Source organism: Lates calcarifer, linkage group LG2, assembly GCF_001640805.2.
Source record: "Lates calcarifer isolate ASB-BC8 linkage group LG2, TLL_Latcal_v3, whole genome shotgun sequence".
Taxonomy (NCBI): Eukaryota; Metazoa; Chordata; class Actinopteri; family Centropomidae; genus Lates; species Lates calcarifer.
This window is the reverse complement of record NC_066834.1, coordinates 3,459,179-3,481,528: the sequence shown is the minus strand read 5'-3', so window position 1 is coordinate 3,481,528 and position 22,350 is coordinate 3,459,179. Positions and strand designations below refer to the sequence as shown.

At 38.0% G+C, this 22,350-nt stretch overlaps 2 protein-coding genes across 5 annotated transcripts in view; one reads left to right on the top strand and one right to left on the bottom strand.

Moving 5' to 3' along the window:
- The window catches only part of kif18a (kinesin family member 18A), a 29,208-nt gene extending 7,493 nt beyond the window's left edge, over positions 1–21,715 (bottom strand). For all 3 annotated transcript variants that reach the window (XM_018686325.2, XM_018686326.2, XM_018686327.2), the window contains exons 1-14: positions 21,556–21,715; positions 19,717–20,062; positions 18,088–18,245; positions 17,809–17,913; positions 17,451–17,561; positions 16,990–17,187; positions 13,584–13,760; positions 13,382–13,456; positions 13,137–13,237; positions 8,723–8,885; positions 7,981–8,145; positions 6,889–7,010; positions 6,453–6,739; positions 4,202–4,258 (exon numbers count right to left, since the gene is read on the bottom strand). In XM_018686325.2, coding sequence (XP_018541841.1) covers positions 4,202–4,258; positions 6,453–6,739; positions 6,889–7,010; positions 7,981–8,145; positions 8,723–8,885; positions 13,137–13,237; positions 13,382–13,456; positions 13,584–13,760; positions 16,990–17,187; positions 17,451–17,561; positions 17,809–17,913; positions 18,088–18,245; positions 19,717–20,032 — 2,035 coding nt within the window. In that variant the 5' untranslated portion in view covers positions 20,033–20,062; positions 21,556–21,715. The remainder of the gene's footprint in view (positions 1–4,201; positions 4,259–6,452; positions 6,740–6,888; positions 7,011–7,980; positions 8,146–8,722; positions 8,886–13,136; positions 13,238–13,381; positions 13,457–13,583; positions 13,761–16,989; positions 17,188–17,450; positions 17,562–17,808; positions 17,914–18,087; positions 18,246–19,716; positions 20,063–21,555) is intronic.
- Positions 21,716–21,717: 2 nt separating this feature from the next.
- Positions 21,718–22,350, top strand: part of mettl15 (methyltransferase like 15) — a 42,419-nt gene continuing 41,786 nt past the window's right edge. Inside the window, exon 1 of one of the 2 annotated variants that reach the window (XM_018686329.2) lies at positions 21,718–21,809. The gene's annotated coding sequence lies outside the window, so the exon portion shown is untranslated. The other variant, XM_018686330.2, reaches the window with a different exon arrangement.

Sequence of the window (22,350 nt, the reverse complement as noted above, 5' to 3'; positions counted from 1 at the left end):
AATATTAGGCATAGAAAAAGATAATTAAATATTATAGTATATACAGTGGAGCTGTGACATGCATTATTTCTGTAAAAAGCACTGCATTTTATAGACAGACCAGAACTCAAGGGTTCTACCTGCTAACAGCCCTGGAACTTTTTTAAAACAGAAGTTTTGCATAGCCAGACCCATTTCCACAACGCTGTGTCAGCACTGGAGAATGGTCTGGCGGCACCTATTATTATTCTCTGGCTCTGCCTTGTTTCATTTCTTTGAATTAGTCCCAATCATCTTAGGCTGCACCCAAAGAACAGGATGCAACAACAGTGCCGCTGCAAAACAGTGTCAGGTGGAGCTTGTTTTGGTGGAATATTTGTGTGTGGAGAGGCAAAACCAAAAAGTTAAAGACATGCATCGACGGTGCAATCCCACGATCCAAATTTTTGTCAAAACTTGCTATTTTCTACATGTAGGTTGGAGCTTGGAGGATGATGTCGGTGGATGTTGCAATGCTCTCTAATACTAGTTAGTCAGTTACCTGTTCATATAACTAGCCAGGAACACTTCAAAGTTTCACTGTATTTTACTGGGGCATGTAACAGTGATTGTAAATTTGTACATTTTCTCTGTGAGAAAGGAGGGACAGTGACTATCAAAACATTTGTGCATTCCTTCACTTACCATGTTTCATGAGATATGTTGAGAATGTGATTGTGAATGGCCAGCCCTCCCCAGAGTTTGAGCTTTTGCTATTCCTAATATGATGCCCATAAAACAAAAAAATATTCCATCGCTCCAACCACTCTGTGTCTGGCTGTTCCACACACAACAAGGGCATGATCAGTGCTGTCAGCAGTCCTCTAATCCTTGAATTTCATAAGCAGTATCAACATTTATTTTGTAAGTTAGCCAAGCTACAAAATGAGACTGACATTGCAAGCAGTTTTCTGACTGTGCCTGTTTGCTGTTAAAAAAGACCAACAAAGTGATGAGTTTTCGGTCAATAAACTAGCTTTAGCAGACTGTGTAAGACATTTTCTAGTTAAACATAATGTAGCTAGACAGCAGTCGAGTATCAACTAGAGTATCGGCGTAGTGACAGACAGCTAACACCAGTGGATAGTAAATAAATCCAAATATACAGATTAATTGAACTCACATTAATTAGTGATACTTATTTCAAGACAGTTAATTCCTAACAGGATTGATGTCTGTTTCATTTTCTATGGCACATGTAATACAGAGCCAAGTTTGCATGCTCGCATTTAGATCAATGCTGATATTAAAATCTATTATGTTTAGCCTGAATGATAATGAACCCCTCACAACATTTTAAAGTCTAAAACATAAGTACCTAATAACTATTTTAGCCACATTGTCTGTTTTCATATAAAAATGAGGAGAATGCAGAGGAGAATGAGGTTAAATCATGGTGTCTGCATCACATAATGAACACCATTACACTCGTGGCATTTCCTGCAGAGGTGCGGTGGGGGTGAGGGAGGGGGCTAAAAAAGGAAAAATGCCAGCACATAAAGGAAGTGAGAACACTAAATGCTAAGGTGAATGACTGATTTATACATTACCCTAAATATCAAAATGCAATATTTAGAAAATGTGAGTCAGACTTCAGACAGCACACTGACTGAGGATATGGTGATAAATAGCCCTTTTCTGTGGCAGAGGAGTTGTCCCTAGCAATAAATGGCAGCAGAGTTCCTTCAATCACATATTTTTGGCTTGTAGGGGATTAATACATGCATGAGTTGCTATTTCTGGTGGAGGCTGCACTGAATTAGGGTCGCCTGGTTGCTGCTGCCTGTTTTTTATAGTGCGCCTTTTCTGGTTGGTGGAGCAGAGGAGTTTACGTCTGTTGACGTTTTTTCCTGCCCTGCTGTGGATCTGCATTTTCATGAATGAAGCTCAAGAGGGATTGGGAGGGTTAGATGCTAGACAGACAGAGAAAAACATTTGAGGATAGGAGGGAAAGAAAAGTAGAATGGAGGAAAAAAACAGACTAAGAGACGTCTGAAGCAAAAGGGACAGCAAAAATCTAGGGAGGAAAAAAAATATAGAAGAGAGAAGCAATGGGTGGAGGATTGAATAGAAATATAAAAAGAACAGCATAGAGGGGGGCAGTGGGAGAAAGCTGAATGAAAAATCATAAAGCTATTAATAAATGCATGTGTGGACATGTTATAATCAACACTCAGCTGTGGAATGCAGAGAAGCTCCTTCAAAGAGATCACTTTTGTGTGATTTGCTAGTATTAAGCAGCCCACAAAGAGTTAATGCTCTTTCAAAAACCCCAACCCTCTCTAAAACCAATGAAATTTGATTGGCTTTGCAAGCTGCAGGGTGGAGCTATTTCTCATAACATGCTGCAGTGACTACCATTAACAGCTGAGGAAGCAGTAAGGGACAGACAAACAACACCAGCTTAGGATCAGAGCAGTTTGTGTGAATGCAAAAATGAAAGCCTTATTCATTAAAATCATCATCATTTCAAACTCTAAGTAATTTAGAATTTAACAACATGCACAAAGCTGTATCTAAGAGTGGTAGTTCTAGACTGAAATTAAGATGGACAAGGTGGTTTTCAAGGATGCAGGTGTGAGTCAGTGAATGCATAATTGAGGAGGATTCACAGAGTTATGATTTTATTTGAGAGATGAAACTGTGGCAGTATGACTCCAATAATGGGAAAATAAAGCAAATGCAAACAGCAAGAACAGCAATTTAAAAGCTGAATAAATTATACTGATCATGCCATACAGTAATCCACTACTAAGCTATTGTTAAGCCTCTAAAAGTCTTGCATGTATATTGTATGAAAATAGGATGCATGCCTGAACAATTAATTATTTTATAAGGTGCAGCTACAGGATAAGCAGCAGGACAACAATTAAACAATCATTCTGCATTATTATGTCAATATTATTAACATAATATTTATGTAAATCTTTTTGTGGCTGGGACATTTATTTACTGTGTGTTGAAGGTATGATGTTTCTTTATGTACTCCAGATATATCAAAGTATAAGGAACCTTGTGGATTACTATATTATTTTTATGGCCTGGTTGTTACAGGGATAAAAACGCTACTCTATTAGTGGAGAGAAAAATAAAGGTATTCATTACCATTTTAAAATACCAAGTCCACTTAAACTTTTACTGTGGGTGTGTCAAATGCTGCATTAAACTGAATCAAGGAAAAGTTTAAGGCCATTTAAGTTTGTTGTATTTCTTGTTGTTGTTAACATATAAACCATGGCATTAAAATTAGAGTGCGTGCGGGTGTTGACACTTGTGGATAGCTGACCATAGATATATTGTATTGGCAGAGAAAAGCACAATTATGAGTGAATAACAATAAATGAGCAAATGGAAAAAAACAATAAAACGACTGGCGTGACTTGTAGGGTATTAAGATGGGTCGGACGGACAAACCATACAGAAAGTGGGGGCTTTATCCGAGAAAAACTTTCAAAACTAAATACTCTATCAGAGTTCGCTTATTATGACAAGTTGCAGGGAAATTTAATAGCCGTGCTGACAAACTCCCTGGTGCTTTCATATTTAATTTCCATTCAAGGAACTCTGGTCATCTGGAAGAAGTATTTTCTTCAAAAGTTAAATTTCCCACAGTATGTTTCAATGAAATGTAGACCACCTGCAGTAAATATCATTACAACCAATTTGAACAGCAATATTTCACAAAGGTTTGTGTGTTACATTTCCCCAAAGGTTCCCCATGTACAGTTTTCCCTCTATAAAAGTGGTTGTAGTTGGTTCACATCATTTTATTATTCAAGTTTTGGCTGGGACAGAATGTCTGCAGCACAACTATAAATCAAATTATATTACATGCCTGATTTTTATGGTGTATTTTACTACTCTGAACAAGTAATTTTTAGCTAAAATGCTACAGACATGTTTAGCAAATAAAACGCAACATGGCAAAGTGAAAATTTAAACTTTCAAATTTATATGGCACATTAAAAACTAATTTATGATCTCTGTGTTCTGCTTTAGGATTGTTGTAGGATTGTCGTTTGAAGTGTGTTTGTGTAGGTGTGATGGATTGAGTGAAAGGTGACAAGGAGAGAGCAAATAAGTGAATGACTGAGGGGTGGGAGGGATTAACAGGTATGCAGGGGTTTTAGATTAATGACTACAGTATGTCAGCAAGATGGGGGAGAGAGGAGAGCAGATTTACCTTTTGGTGATGGAGCAGCTTTGCACAATGATGTTCTTTTTGCGTGCCCCTCTGCACCTGAGAATTAAAAAATCATAAAGAGACTCAAGAAGAAGCAACATCAACACATTATCACCATTATAACAACACAGAGAGCGAGAAAAGCTTCTGCAGCCCTTATTATGTGGTTTTCTTTCATTGAAAATGTTCCATTATCACTAAATGTTCCAGAGTTGCTAGCTTGCTATTTGTTGGTTTTACTTGTTTGATCGAAAATTAGAAATCATTCAAATGTATTCACTGAATATTGTAATAAATATGTTGCTGTTTGAGATAAAAATGTGAAATATTAGCCAGCTAAAAAAAACCTGTGATTCCATCATTCTTGAGAAAAAGTCAATCTGACCTTTGTAAAATGTTCAAGAAAATTAAATCTCATGCAAAAACCAAAGCATGATGCACAGTGAAATGTGGCACAGATGTGAAGTCAGAAGTCAGAGTTTCATTCACAACAAATTCCCCAAAACACAGAGTCAACCTGGAGTGTTCAGTGTTTTATACAAACATCTTGTAATCTTTTAAATTTGACCCAAAGGAGGCTGGCACTAATATCTGTATACTGGGCTTGTCTAATTCTTTGTATTACTGACAATGAATTTACCTGAAATTCAACACTTTCAAAGAAGTATTAAATGTGATATAATTTGAAACAAGTCAGCAGTGGAAGAGAGGGACAGGTGCATGGTTATTGTCTGACAAATGATGGACACCATCATAGTAATTGAGTATTGTTGGCCAGCTCTGGTTCATGCTCCACTGTCTGTCATGGTTTATATGTCACGAGGGACTGGTGCTGCTAGGTCATGCAGAGATGACAGTTAAAAATGAACTGTGCAATCTCATGGGTCCCACAATACACAGCAGACTGGACCGATGCCAAATACACTGGACCTTATTAAACTAAACACACCTGACTAATGTATTTCAGACTATTGGAAAATTGATCTGGTGACATGTGTATACTTGTCTTAATCTCATGTTTTAGACCTGAACTATCAAATGAAAAAATTTGGAAAAACAAATCTAATCATAACAAAATTACACACTCGCATACCTTTTTCAATTTTAGGCTCTGTAAGGGTAGAATTTTCATTTCATCTTTGTGGAGAACATTTTCTGGGAGGTGTTCAAGACATAGCAATTATATAATTACTGCTTTCAATAAAAGCAGCATGTGCTTAATGGGTTACTATTCATCTTTGTAATTCACGACACTTAACATAATTTCCTGACTGACAGTGCATTGTGAAAAGTGCATGTTAGCTCTAATTAAAAAAAAGAAAAGGAAAAAAAAAAATCCACACCAAATGTTATGTAAAAATCACATTATAATAATTAACTTAAATCTAAGAAAAAAAATCTTTACAGCTTAATATTTGTAACTGACTCACTGAAGAACTGAAGAGAGAGTTAAACATCAGTTGTGTAGTGTAACAACAGCAGATATAGCTTTGGATTGGTAACCTCTTACATTTCCTGCTCTACAAACATTACACGTGGTCAAAACACTCAAACTCATGGTTCCTGTTGTTCCTGACTGTCAGATTAGTGTTCACTAGTCTTTGCCAAGTTGCAGTGCATCATCTCTGATGGCTGAACTCAAATTCAAGTAAACATATTTATGTAAAACACTTAGTGGGTGATTTTAAAAATATTTGCTAGCTATCAGATAAGATTCTGGATATGAGAGGGATGAATGGCTGAGTGACATTTTCTCCCTTAATGGATTGACAAAGATTCATTCATTGGGAAGCCTCTCTCTCTCTTTCATACTCTGAGAGGGGGAGGGGTGCACTTGATAAGAATTAGTTGAGGGAGAAAAATCATTTATATGTAATTACTGGGTCAACCTGCTTCCCCATCTTTGAATTTATTAAGGAAAAATGCAATTTCTGCTGATTCTGGCTTCTCATATGTGACCATTTTCTGCTTTTCTCTTTTTATATCATAAGAAATTGAACACTTAACATGTTGTAGACTGTTGGTCAGACAAAAAAGATTGTGTTTTTTTTCTTTTTCTGATATTTTAAAGACTACATTTATTGACTGATTAAAAAAATACATAATTGATATATAAATACTCATAATTTGGCAGACCTAATTTTAAAAGCATTTGCTAGTTTTGTAATTAATCCTAAACAAACCATCTAAATGTATGTTGAATGAAAAACAACAGAAGAACAAATAGGATAATGAGAGTATGATGACTTACTGCAGGGGCTACTCTGGTGGTATAGCAAATGTGAGAAAGACAGGACAGGTGCCAACTCGCCGTGGACCCCAATGCTTCCAGCCTCATTTGTCCTCTGTGGTTCTGCTCCAATCCCTCCTTTCAGCTGCTGCCCTGCCCCTTCCTGATCTGCCCAGACCACACCTCTTTCCCTCAACACAAGGTGCTCTAGTTCATGGTTCTCCATCTTATCTCCTTCTGTGACCAGCCCAGCTCCAAGCAACGCAGAGTAGTGCCGACTATATGCTGGCAACAAGATGTTCACCATCCTGAAATGTGTTTAAAAAAAAAAATTATATTTAGATGCTTTTTCAGGAAAAACTAGAAGAGTGTGGTGACGTTTTGCAGTTTCTAAAGCTGCAATGAGTAACAGTTTAATTAATGAAATGGGAATTTATTCTAGGTATTGTCAACCTACTTCTGCATGCGCTTGTTCTCCTGATCCTGCAGTGTAGTGAGCTCCACCATCTGCTTGATGTGTTGTTGGAGATCATTTACCTGCAGCTCCAGTCTGTGGCAATGTAGGTCCTTCTCTAAGACCTGAACAAGCAAAAGAAGTGAGTTCAGAGAGCAGAAATGATGAAGAAATAGCCTCTAACATAACAGCATATTGAATTAGCACTCTGGTGGGCAGATTTAGAAGAAACAAAAGGTGGTTGGGGGTCAGGATAGTAGAGGTAAGATGCAAAGTTCTGTTTTCATCACTGTTTCATCAGAAAAGCTGTCTGCTCGGGGTAAGGGAAGGGAGGGAAAAAAAAAACTCTGACGTAAAGACACTACGAAACAACAGCAGAGAGAACATTTGACCGGTGGGTGCGTCATAGTTCTGGGTCAGTTCCTGGAAGAAAGGATAAAGAAGAAAAAAATAACATGGGCATGGTTTTAGGTAACTGGCTGCTGTGTGAGGGATGAGTAAAGGGTATTGATTTATTCTCTTCAGTGATCCACGAGTGAGCCGAAGAAATAAAATGAGCACGGTTCTAATTACTGGGAGAACAGATGGGAAGAAAACAAAGACAGTCACGACACCAGTAGAGACACAGCCTACCTTCCAAAATAAACAAACAACAACAAAAAAAGACAAGCAATGAGTTTTGAACGATGTAACCCATATTGTTGAGTTTTTTCTCAATATCTAATCATGCTCATTTGTCTTTTTACATTAACTCAAACTATTTCATCCTGTCTACAACTTATGTAATTTTCTTCTACTGATCTATTGACCAAAGTCTGACAAGAATTTCTGTACTCCATCACTGATATCAGAGCAAGTGTTGCTGGAATTTGTGTAAACATGGCTACAACAATTTCAATTAGGTAAATCATTATGAATTACAATACAATCTGACAAAACTTCTCCATCCAATTTGTTAAAAGTTGAAAAGTTAATAAGTCAGTGTACTTATCAATTTACAGAATTTGCCTGTCACAACAAAAGCACAATTTTTGTCAGTCGATTACACTGTTTTTGGCAACAGAAAACAGAAAAGCGTCAATAAGCTCCACTTACCTCTGAGGTCTGATCATTCGACTTCAGCAGCTTTATCTCGTTCTCGACACGATGAAGCCAGCCATCATTGTCCAGGAAACGTGTCTCTGCCTCTTTCAGACGTTTGCAAATGTGTTGCTGCTGAGTGCGTAAGCTGGCAATCTTCCGCTCGTACTTACAAGTGGCCTATTGAAAGCAACAACAATAACAGATCATTTAAGTGATATTACAAACTAGCTATTGTTTGTGCTAGCATTAGTAATGTATACCATTAACTGTTTAAGTGGACTAAATCATACATGCAAACAGCAACATGACAAACTGTCTTGAGTCTAGCAAAAATAAATTAATTCAAAATCTTTAGCATTTGTTAAGAATTCACTGTTGATGAGGTAAATCTGAAACAATTTATCCGAAGATTGAGGATTTCACACAAAAGTTTTAAAATGCAGGCAGATGACTTGGCACCACTCTTAGGAAAATTGCTCTCAAACTTTAATTTGTTTTGGATAAGAGTGGACCGTTCTGCAAAGTTTTATATCAAAATTTTTGAGGATTCACTTTTTATACTTTAAATGGCACTGGCACTAACACTCAAATAGCAAAAAAGAGCCAGGAACTGGGGAGCAGTGACCCTGTCCTGTAGTGGCGTAAATGAGAGGCCAAGACAACTATAGAGAACAGAGAAGTGAAACGATGACTCAGCAGCTGTTTTTCTGCGGGGATGATGGAATCTGTGGATAGCAGTGTAAGCATCAGCTACCTTCTCAGTCTTTTCTTTGGCACAAAAATGTTGGACCTGCAGGTTGTCCTCCTCACTGTAGCGCTGGCGCAGCTCATTCTCCTTCAGTTGTCTCTCCAGATCCAGCTGTTCTCTCCTGATTTGGGCCCGACTCGAGAAGATTCGCTGCAGAGCCTCTGACACCCTAGAGGGAGGGAGGGAAAATAGAGTTCAAATATTACAAGGTTTGCTTTAAAAGAGCTGCATTAGGAAATCTGAACTTAACAGAAGGGAATTAATATCAAACTTTTTAAAAATCACTATTTAATTTCATAAAATCAAAGAACAAGTAATTATGTTGTTGGAAAAAATATAAATAGGCACACCCATGTAGTTTGATGCAATCAATTACAACATCCTCAATTTTTGCTGGTGCTGTCAGAGAGGCGTTCATTCAATTCTGGACATTTTTTTAAGCCATAGCCATGTTGTTTTGGACTGTATTATACTGAGAGGTGTTTTCCTGTACTCTCTGATTCACATACATGAGGGAGGACAGAATATTAGAAACACCTCTTAGTATAATGCAATTCAATAAACCATCACCCTCACCACAGGGATTCAAGCCAGATGTGATTAGAAGCCCCTGTGCCACATGTAAGGAGCAAATTTAATTTATTGCTGTGCCAAGAGCTCTTATAAACCATTTGGTCAAGTTCAAGTATTTAAAGCATCCTAATGGTAATGAGATATTTAATAGTTTTATCCACACATTTAAACCAGTTTAAAAACATCTATATACAGTAATACAACTAATAATAACAATGCAAATGTATCAATTAATTACATCAAATGTTTGCATGAATAATATTGTATTCCACAATTAATGATACTTTTAGGCTTGAGTCAATTATTAAGGTGGGCTGTTAACATTTTAATATAATTTGCAGCTTCCACAAGATACCAATTCTGTTTGGACTGAGTGAGAAAGACAGTCTTAGCTATATAATGTATATATATGTGTTCCTGGAATAGAGTTAAGGTGATAGCCACATTGAATGCAAGTGGCTGTCTAGTTGAGTTAAAGCAGGAGGAGAGACAGGACAGGCATGCAGGTAAATAAGACTGGAGAGCTGTCGCTGAAATGTGACTGCACTCTTCAATGTAACTCCAGTGACGTAGGAGACGTCGTGGCCTTGCTAGACTGCTGAATTTTTAATAGTGTGAGAAGCGTGCAGCCTCTATTCAGAGCCTCTCACTGTGCGAGTTGTGAATTCTGATGCCAGTGAATGAAATGTGTGGGAGTGAGACTCATTCAGCTTTTCTGTGTCCCCCGCCCCCAACCCAAATACCCCGACAGATGCCACTGTATGCCTTCAAGACGACTAGATGGGATGTGGCTGATCTGATTTATGTAAAAGAAATAAATGTGTATATATCATTTGAATTGAGATAAAGCTGCTACACAGCTGTCAAAATGAATGTCAAAATCTAAATGAAAACTACACATTTAAATAAAATGTAAAATATAACAGTTTTATCAAACACTGATATACCTTTATACACAAAGGAACCTACAACATACTTGTGGCAAATAAAAAATGAAAATGGGGATGATCTAAATTAAATAAGCATTTTTTTCTCCAATCACTTAACAGCTAACAGCAGCAGCTTTCCATCCTGATCCTTGGGCACATCTGGTTTTTGATTCCAGTAGTAAAATAGCCTCTGATTAGTTGGCTAGATTGAAAAATAGCAGTGGCCAGTCCTATGTAATGGCTTGGAATGTATCACCATCTTTCAAAAAAGACAAATAAAATGTATGCATAGATGAGGATTGGATAAATAAATACATTTTCTGATTAACTGCAATTTTTATTTGAATGATCTGATATTGATTCTTAAAATCCCAAGACTGATCTCTGCATTTGCAGTTGCGCATTTTCTCTATAAACATGAACATCTCTGATAAATATTATGTGTATGTAGTGATTAGCTGGCTGCCTTGAATCATGACAGTCTCATAAACTGTGATGTTAATAATTCTAGTGTCTGACCACTGCAGTTCACAGGACTTTTAGAGATCACATCTGACAGAGAGATAGACTGAGAAAGACTCTTGAACTCTGAGTTTGTGGTTGTTGATCTCTGACTACAAGACGTGAGGTTGTAGATGTCAACTCAACATTGTGTGGATTCTGCTTTATTGAATCTGCTGGGTAGCTAAAGCTAACTAACCAGCTGATATCAGGCTGATGTGATGTCAACACAAACAGTGCAGATGAAGCAGTGGGCAGACTTTCTGTTTCTGTTCTTTCTGTGGTTTGTTGAATGATCTGACAGGCCATATGTAGCTGCATATAATAATTAAATATAGCATAATAATAATGCCTTTTTAAGTAGTGCAGGTGCCTCATGTTTTAGTTGTTCTGCAGTTTCCAATTTTTTTATAACTAGGAAATGAATTACAATTTAGTTTAGAATGTGCAATTCAAGTTCAGTTCAAGGAAACAGCAGTTTTGCTCACTTGTTGAATGTAGAAGAAAATTGAGTTCCCAGGATAAATTCCGACAAGTGTTTTACACATCATTGATATTGATTATATGTAACCGAATCATCTAGTATCGACTCAAATCAAAATGAATCAATTCTGGACTTCTGATCTATTTGAAAGAAAATGTGGGACTGATGTGGGTCATCTTTAGTCAAAACCAGTGGGCTATCAGTTATGGAAAGAAAGGCAGTTTTATCTGACAGACAGGAATACTGATAAACATTTGCTTGAGTTTTCTGACAGGACTGTTTGTTATACCCACTGGTGCAGCATGAGGTCATCAATGAAGATGATTTTCTAGGAAGTAACAGTTTTCCAGGAGGTTCAAGAACCAGCATTTCATGGGAGTAGCACAAACAAGTTGTTTAGAAAGTATAAAATATCTGGAAAACTAGAAATGCTGTGAGCTGATCTACACAAGGTATGGGAACTGATTGCTGCTTTTATTAGCATTTTAACAGCATTTGCTTTGGATCATCAATTCTGACACTTTGCTGATAGTACACCCTGGGTAGGTCAGCTGTCAAAAACAAATACACTAATACACTGTGTTGTCAGTGTGTGTGCATGGCAGCACAAATAAATAAACAGCGCCTGGCAATTTCAACTAATGATATCCACACTGACTATGTGTTACCGATCAAAGCATGTAGAGCTGGGAAAAAACAAAACACACACACACACACACACACACACACACACACACACACACACACACACACACACACACACACACACACACACACACACACACACACACACACACACACACACACACACACACACACACACACACACACACACACACACACACACACACATCATCATCATCACCACCACATCACCACAACAACCAAAGGTGCTTTGCTTCTATTTTAGCTTTTTTCTGGTGCACTATACCTTAAACTATATTTGAACTCACAGATTTTGTTAATGTAAAGGGTGAAAACAGGCTGTATTTATTATACAGAACATTGTAAGTCACCATTAAAAAATTACACAGACATAATGGCTGGTCTAGCCCAGGAGCAGAGCTCATCTAGTTTGGTGACCTCAGAACTGCATCAGTGCTTTTTGCCAATGATGTAGTTCTGCCAGCTTCATTGAACGGTGACCAGCACTGGGTGGTCTGTGTTAAGCACCTCTCAGTCTTGCCACAAAAAATATTTTTGATTCTTGTTCATTACTGCAGTAAGGTGAAAGAGCAAGATCACAGATCGGCCAAAATTCATCTAATTCACAGAGTGCTTAGGCCCCTTGGGGACAGGGTGAGGGGTTCAAACATCCAGAAAGAAACTGGAGTAGAACTGATGCTCCTTTACTTTAGAGGAAGCCAGTTGAGGAGGTCTGGGTGTCTGATTAGGATGCGCCATTTCAGGCATTAAATGATTTGGCCTGCATGGTTGATTCACAAGAGTTCTCTAAAACATGCCATTAAAAAGTGCTGGCTGCCACTGTCAGCATATAAACTGACATATGTCTTCTGGATGTGAAAGGCAATTATTAGCCAATACGCTTAATATAGGGACTTACTATAAAGCTGATAAAGGCTCATAAATATGAGGATATTTTGTACACCAAAAACATAGATAAATAAATTAAGACAAAAAAGGGGAAAAAAGTAGCCTATTGGGATATCATTTTTGATTCTACAATCTAGACCACCATATCTAATTACGCCTTATGCTGCCTGATCCACTTCATTATAAATTATAATGGTCCACCAGATCCACCACAGGTCTCGTGAATGTATCACCACTGTATAATATAGTGGCAGTTGCAGACTATGCTTTGTTTGCTTGCAATCAGTGTTTGTAATCCAATTACAACCTTAACAATTAAAGAAACAACTGCTGCTCTGTCTCAGCTTACACTCTGAATCACACCCACATGCATGCTTACCTTTTGAACTCTGCTTGTTTCTGGGATGAGATCATGTTAGAAGTCCCAGGCACCATGTTCTTCTCCTCATATTGTTTTAGTTTCTGCTTCAACTGTAGAATCTTTAGAAATGCAACAGAACATTGAAATAGAAGTCAGAAATTAATTTTAAACGGGGTAATTTTCCAAAAGATTTTCTGTAGTTTTCTGTAGTCTTATTTTTTTTTTTTTTACTCAGCGTGGTAGTGTTGGTTGTTTCATATTACCTCTTGCCGTTGCTTCTCACATATCACTGCATACTGGCCAATGTGACTGTCCAGGCTTACAACATTACTCTTCAGCTAATAGGTAAGGGTAGAGAGAAGAATTTAATGATTTAAAAGAAATTTGTGCATTTATAGTCCAAGAATAACAGCAGTTATTTTACAATTAGCCATTTTAAAATAATATGATAACTGTAATACTAACCGAGGACTTAATCTCCTTGGCCCTGTTGGCATATTTAAGTGTGTTGTGGGTGTCATCATAAGACTTGGATGATGGGCTAACATTGGCAATCATAACGGTCCTGCAGTTGCCTCCCAAGGAGTCTTTAAGTATCCGCGTCAGCTTGCTGTCCCTGTATGGTATATGAGTTTTCTTACTCTGAAACAAACGAGAACAGCAGACATTAGCCCAAGAAATTAGACTATTTTGAATATCTGGGTTCACTTCAAGTGTACACAAAGCGGCAACTGAGAAAAAATGCAATACTCTTTGGGTTCTATTTACTTAGAAAAATACATCAAATAAAAGTTTGACAGGAACAAATACAGACTCTGGGAATCCAGTACCCCTGTCAAACCTAACTCAAATCAAAATTAAAAAAAGAAAAAGTTTGTGTGGTATGCAGAGGCGCACACATTGGGGGGAGGTGTGCCTAAATATGTGTTCTCCATCTGGATAAGGTCCACAGGAGCAGCTTAGTCAAATTACACTATTTGGTGGGGACCAATAACGGGAAACAATATTCAGTATGGAGTGTTCATAAAGGGAACATCCATCCACAGCTCTGGTCTGGAGTCTTTCTGCAGCTGGTCTGTGATAACAGCTCAGTCTGTAATAACTGCATTAGATAAACTACAGCTGCTTAGGTGAGTCACAATCTCATGGGAATAGGAAAAGTCAAATTAAAGTTAAGTAACAAAGGAGTGTAAAATTATCTCTTTGGGGGTTTGCAGCTGTGTCTGCACTTGTCCCTGGAAAAACCCTAAGCCTACATGTAGATTCAGAAACCTTAGTTATAGTTCATGTCAGGTCTAGGGACTTTCACGATAGCTTTCTGGAAAAAATCCTTTTTAATAACCGCAGGCATTCAAACATATTCTTGTAGAAAAATCTGTTTTAAAATGTAAACAACCGTATTTCATTTAACTCAAATGTTCATTTTTGAATCCATTTGTTCAGAGAAAATATAATTTCCACCATGTTTCACCAATCTCTAGCAACAATCAGGCATTTCAAGAACAAACTAGAAGTGCTGCAACTACATAGGTAACAAATACATAATAATGTAATCTTTTTATTATATTGTTTATATGTCATTGCTTCACAATTAAAGCTCACACTCACCTATCAATGTAAGGATTTTACTGTAAAGCAAGTACAGGTTTTAACCTCGATTAACAAAGTCAATGACTGCTAACTGCGACACAAAGCTTGCCTCTTAACATTGCTGCAACGAACCTGATCTTATCAGAAAATGTTGACAACCATACATCAGCATTATACACATCTTTAAGCAAGAGTGGCAATATGAAATGTACAACAACATTTTCAGAAAGACCCATTTCCTTTAGTGGGAAACACTGGCCTTGTGTGGATGGAGGGCCAACATGGAGAGAAAGGATGTGTCGTAAAACGTATCTGCATTAGCTTGGACATCGCCCTAAGGCAAACAACTCACAACAAAAACCTCTGTGCAGCATAGCATGAAGATGACATACTGAACAGCCCAAACAGAAGTAGCAGACATTCTTCTCACTCAAACGAAAGGCATGTCAGCCCAGACACAAGTGGGGACATTATTTCCTGTAAACAATGACCACGACATAAATTCCTTGTCTGCCAACAGTGAACACTGGAGCATCTTTAAGCAAGAGTGACAAAACCATGGGGATAGGGTGGAGAGGGAGTGGGGATTAGTGGTGAGCGTTTTAGATCAAACTATTCTAAAGTCCACGACTGCAGCACTCGAGAATGGTGCGCTGGGTATAATACTAACTGGACAGTGTCCATGAAAGAACACAGTTTTAACCCAAGAATGAAGTAACCTGTTGAAGGGGGATCACATTTCAACATGGCTGTGGTACATTTGCACAGCACTTCCTAAATGCATGTGGCCTGCTTGCACCTTGTCCCTTGAGACTGGTGTGTAAAATGAGACGACTGCTTGACAGGTTAATGTATGCAACTGGAATGAAATAATACCCAAATACTCAGTTGACTCTCCACTTCCCAGGCTCTCTGTTTCATATGGAGGCTAGTGGTTAACTTCATTCATCTATAACCATAATGATAAGAACAAAGAACATGGTGCAAAATTTCACTGATGATTTGCCAGACAAATGTAAGCCTAAAACCAAGACCAAAAACAAAACATGTCATCTGCTAGTGGTTTATGAAGTATGGAAAACTTGCTGTGACTGTGATGATGAAGAAAATAACACACTCTTACATTCTTACAGATTGTCTGTATACATGATATTAACATCTGTAGTTGGTGATAGTGAAGAGCTAGTAATGCCACAGCCAAACTAAAATTCTATATCTAAACTATATCTGCCAACAGAGTGTATCTTATGTTTTTCTCTTTTTCATTTGAAGTCTGATTAGTTATTGGTTTGTTTAATGTATTTTATTATTTGTTGGTTAAAAGTGATGTATCTTGATTGATTTTATCTTATTTGTAAAGCTCTGTGTGACATTATTCGAAAAGTTTCTGACTATATCGTCATTCTAACTTTTATTAAGCAGTGAGTCACAAAGTAGCGTTTCATTTGTTACTGAGCTAACCAACTGCTTTGTTCACTCTCTACTCTGACAGATGCTGCTGTGTGCAGCTGTCTTTGCTAACCAGGGGGTGTCTTCTATGCATTTAAAATTCAAGATTCTGAGTGTTACAACAACAAGCACACAACACTGTTTGAATGTTAACTCTTCTGTTAACAGATCCCTAATTTGAACTTCCAGCTGCCACTGACACATGTGAGAGATTGCTCCCAGCAAATAGAAAATATGAAACACTGTTTAATATTTAAATGGAGACCACATTTTCCAGTTTCTCTTTTCCAGTGATTCTTCTATTACTAGAAAACTAGTCCAAATGTTTGAAGGTTTTTCAGAATCCCAAAAATGTAAGGTTTACTGGGAAGTAGTGGGCATCCAAGTACCAGGGTATAATGATGATGGAAAGTGTGACAAATGTTTGCAACATTACCTGGTCCTGTGAAATGTTGACATATATCACTTGACTGTTGCATGACCAAAGGAATCATTAAACCTGAAGCCAAAATTACATAGATATGAACTGATATTTCTCTGGTTAATTCAATCCTGAACTGTATCTTCCCCATTTTCATTCCCTCATTTTGCATGATGATTTTTGCAATAACTGTGCAGCTTATGTAAGCAGTACACCAGGAATCTCAGAACCAACTTCTTGCTCTATTTTGAATGCCGGTAAGTTTTCAAGTTAATCTAAAAATTTATCTATATCCATGGTGACTGTGATTTAGTGGATTACAACAAAAACATATCCCTCTCGTGGGCGTTATTTTTCCAACACTCTGCATGTTATTGACAGTGCAGTATATGCAGGGCAATATAAACTCACCTTTGGGTCAGCAAGAGCATTGATAACATTTCCTAGGGCAAGAAGTGAGCGATTGATGTTAGCACCTTCCCGCAAACGTGCCCCTTTGGCGTTGGTGGCGCTGGCTCTCTCTGAGCCTGCCAGATCAATCAGACTCATTTTGGCAACGCAGACATTAGGATTGAGGCTAGCGGTTTTGTCTTGCTGTCTCAAATATATCTGGGGAAAAAAGAACACAAATCTGTCAACAACTGTAAGATAATTAATAAACAAAATGTGATGTATTAGATGTTTGTAGTGAGATATGTCAAATACTTAAGATATTAAGTATCAGTACCTGCATCCTTGAAAGTGAGGAGTCTAAAGTTTGCAGTTAAGTTTCTTCTTGTTAATAGTCCTTTTTATGTTTTCAAATTTTAAGTCATGACATCATGCTATAGCCAAATTATCTTTTGGGATTTCAATAAAATGGATTAAAATACCTGAAATACAGCATGAGACCGGGAAGAGGTGGCATTCATATCAGTGGGGTGCTGTGTCCTGTTTCGATTGCCAGAATCCAAAGCCTCAAGAATGTGCTCTGCAGATTTAGGCTGTAGGGTAAAAAAATAGAAGACTGTGTTTTTTAGTAATATCTTAACACTGCAAATGCATTTTTAAATATCAGTGCTTTCAGGGGAGCCCATTTCTTGTCATTTGTTCTTGTACAACCTCTACAGACTTGGAAAATATGATTTGCTAATTTAAAAACACTACATTATGTATTGCAAAAACAACTGAGGGAAATCAAAATTTGCCTTACTGTAATATGCTAGGAGGACTGTGTATGTTGCTACTGACCTGATGTAGTGTGAGGCCCTGAACAACTACTCCTTTAGAACTGTCCTCTCTTACTGCAAGAGGGCCTGCATTAGCCAGCAAGTCTCGGATTTGTTCATTGTAAACCTGTAAATGAATGACAAATATAACAGCAAGTTCAATTTTCAAAAAATGTTACAACTGAAACCCTCCAGCAAAGTCTGAGAATCACTTTGACTTGAAAATGATCAGGTTCTGCACTGATACAGATAACAAAAGGAACAAAACAAACAGAAGAACAGTTACGACTCAAATATTCACCTCAAGATATGAGAATGCAACAGCAAACTCTTTCTCCTCCTTGGCATCATCCATGCGTTTGAACAGCTCTTTCATGGTACGGTACATGACCCCAGGGTCATTTTGTGAGCCTAACATGGTATGTGTCTTGCCTGCTCCAGTAGCACCATAGGCAAACACTACAATTGGAAAACAATTCAATTAATGACATTACTATAAATAAAACATATATACTGTATAATGACAATGCTTATCACAACATCAACATTAAACTTGCTTTGGATAAAGCATACTCAGAAACTGTGATGTGAAAACTTGGAGTGTGTGCAATGGAAGCATCAAATATGTTTCAAAATGGGGCCAAGAAAAGCTATACTTATTGTAAAAAGTCTGGCTTAAGTGAGCTTAACTGATAAGAATTAAGATGTTATGATCAGCCAAGATTTGAAAGTGGACCTTCATTACAGAATACTGTCTCATTACCACTTAGGTTACAAGCTTTAAACTCACACCATTGAACCATTACATAGTACAGTTCAATCAAGATAAGCTAGATGGTAAACATCAATCTGCTGCAAGTATACACTCGGTTGCTAGTTTATTAAGTACAGGAGCTACAGAGTTAGTTGACCCAACTCTCTACACTGTCTTATTATAACTGGCTGCTCCTGTGGCCGATTCTGACAGACTATAGCTCTGATTATGACCATAGCCACAGGATGATATGGCTCTGGCTGTGGCTGTCAGTGATTGTGGCTGTAGATTTGGCTGCGCTTTGGTATGATGATGGCTATGACACGTTAGTTTTTAAGGGTTGTAAAACTGACTACAAGCAGGAGTTGTTTGTGTGCAGTGAACTGACATAGTTGTGCTGGCTGAGGGTGGAAATGATGCTACTGTGTTCCCTAACTCCTGTGGTATATTGGTAATACATCTGTCATATGTGATAGAGGCACTGTGAGGTCAAATCCCATGTGGCTTAACAATGCTTTCTTGGCTCATGTTAATAGGAGCAGTGAGGAGTAGTCACAATACAGCTACTGTAGCACCATCAATACAACCACAAATGTAGCCTGAGCAACAACCATATCACACCCACAGCTTCAACCACCACAATCAGGCAGAGTAGCTACAGTTGTTATGCAGTTAGTGGCTGTATACTGCTAGACTTTTTGAAAGAAGTAATGAGCAATACATGAATTAAGTATCACATCATGTCTCCATTCTATCGTGTCTACAGAGCATTTCCCTAAATTGTTGCTATGGATCCGGGGGTACGCAAAAATATTGCAAGGGAATGCAAAACTTTATGTGAGGTAAAGAAAAGGTTATTGCAAGGTAACACAAAAGTATTGTGCGGGAACACTAAAGTAGTTCAGGGAAAAAAGAAAAACATATATAAATAAATCCACCATGACCCTTTTGGGACTCCACACTGCATGCAGCTGTATTATTAAACTTGCAAAAACAGATTTTTGGGGGGCCCAATGGTGGCAGTGGAAACAAGTCCTGAACACAACATTCACCTATTATCACCTTTAGTATGAATGATATGGTGAACTTGTTAGCAAACAGTCACTGTCAAACAGTTTGCCAACATGTTTGGCAGCCTGGTGCAACTTTAATGAACAGCTTGTGTTTATTGGTTACCTGTGCAGTTAAATCCATTCATCACACCATCCAACACTCCTTTAGTGGTGTTCTCAAAGATGTCAACTTGAGTAGAGTTCTCGCTGAAGACGTGGTCAAAAACAAACTTCAGGTCTTTGTTAGCCCTCTTGTTGATGTTTCTGTTTCGTACTCTTTGTGACCCAAAACATGATATGTCCTCTTCTTTGGGGTCAAATATGAGCATGTGGTTGTCAACGACCTGGACCACATTTCGACAGTTCTCACGCTTTTCACTCTCGTTGGCCGGCCTCACCCTAACAACCACCTTTACATGGCTGCACACATCACTTGCCATTGTGATCAATCTGCATCAACTGAAAGGTTGCTGCAAAACAAAATCAAAGTCTTAACCACATTTCCCACATTATAAATTGAAAACACCAATGCAATGTATAATAAAATTCTGATTAAAATCACTTTAATCAATTGAGAAACTGGGGGAAAAAAGGAGAGACTGAAGGTGTATCTGCTTTGTATCAAGTTGAGGTACTAAGGATGGAACGTGTAATATACTGTACAGATTGTGACACCCTCTGAACAAATCTGTGGTTTAGGTCTATATAAATGAAATTGACTTGCCTGTCTTTAGTCACTAATGCTTGCTAATAAGAGAGAGGTGAAATATTCAGTGTTAAATAATTACATAACCAGGTAGGCAACATTTGTTTTTGGTACAGCTTGTGTAGAGCATGGTTTCAACATTTAATGCCAACATTACATTACTATAAACTATGAGCATCCTGGATGAAGGCTGGGAGATGCATTTTAAAACAACAACCTTGCAATAAATCCTAATTTCACAAAGGTTATCGTGTTTTGTCTGATTCTGATTAGCTTTGCTGAAATGTTTGTCCTGATCCAAAGTGATGGTCATTCTGGGTTGTAGTGCTGTTATGTTGATTATATTGCTTTGCATTGTGACACATTTATTCTATTATCAAATGTCATCAAAGATTTTGTCCATCCTCATTGATATAAACAGGGTTGGCATATTATTGTTAAAAGTACAAGAGAAAATTCTTCTGTTGTGTAGAAATTAATTGGTTTTAGCCAGGTGTACCTAACTAAGTGTACAGACATGCAAACTAATACTCATTGCAAGGAAACCAATGCACTTAGGTTATAGTGGCTGGTCTCCTATTAAAATGCAAAATCTACCGTTAGGTGACCACAGTGAGGCTTCGTAACAGCGTTATACATTCAAATCTTGCAAAACAGTTAACGACTAATAACTCTCAAATCACAAAAAGTCATGATACGATATATTGTTTTACTGCTATTTAGCATATTAGCATACTGTAATTACCTGAATTAAAGCACACGTTGCACTTTGACGCTTTTAAAAGGCAAAACGATTGAATATGAAGCATGAAGCCAACCCTGCTGCCAGTGATTAAATCATTATAACCTCATTTTGTGCATCTTAACAATGTTGAACCTCACACACTTATTAAATATAGCCGAAATAATTTTTCAAACATAGCGACTGTGTCATGGTGTATTTAGGAGAAAACGTGTTCAATACAAAGAAAAATAATTTAACATATCGATTAAAACGGTGTCTCGGATTTGAATATAGCACTGTCTCGACATCATACAGCCTCAGGGAATACCCAGTCAAAGCTGTTAAAGAATGTAAAGGTACAAAACTGTGTAAAATAAGAACATCAAAGCTACTTAAAGGAAAATGTGAAGGGGTTAACTTGGCAGTGTTGGCTAACGCCTGCTAGCTAGCTCTCACACAACTACTAACGGTAAGTTAGCGTTGTTGTCTTCATGTCGGTTACACGGTGTGGCTCGGTGATTATTATGACTTACCTTCGTGTCAATAAGCGTTATCTTGCGTTTCATTACCACGGTAGCGTTTTCTGACGGGAAACAAGCAGTCCGTGTGAGAAAAATAAATTCGCTAGCAAAGCTTATGGACGATCACAGCTAGCACCACAAGCGCCAATAATTTCAAAAACAAGCCCTCTTCCTCTGTCGCAGCCGATTGGACGTTAGCCGCTCGTCATTGATGACGCGCCGAGCATGCCGCTGCCGAAGGTGGAGCTACGCCTCGGTTTACCACGGTAAGCTACAGTTAACTTCCATGTGAGGTGTAGACACGATTCACCTGGGTGAAACATTTTAAAATGTGACTGGACGTACCGTTGGGTCCTTATTCGTGTATTCATCGACGATTTGTGTAGCTGATTGCACGTGGTCATGTAACATTGTCAGGTGTAAAATGCCCATCCACTGCTCATCTAAATATCGTCACAGCTAGCAGTACACACTACTGTTGTGATGAAGGGCAGCAAATTTGTCGTTATAAGCCGAGCTAAGCTAAACACATCTTTAACATGTTGTTAAGATCAGTGTGTGCACGTGTAACTCCACGCCTGTAATCCACAACCACTGATGCATTATGGCTCCACGTTAGCGTTTAAGCAAGGTAGGTTAGCTAATCTGCTTCACCCCTAAACAGTGCTTCTGTTTGGTACTTTAAAATAGCAGCGTTTGGTGTGATAATAATACCCTGTCAATAGCTACCAACAACCCAGTGCTGTAAAGTTATGCTAGTATGACCTCCTACCCACTCCTAGCTTTAAAGCTCGAAGCTAAGTAGCC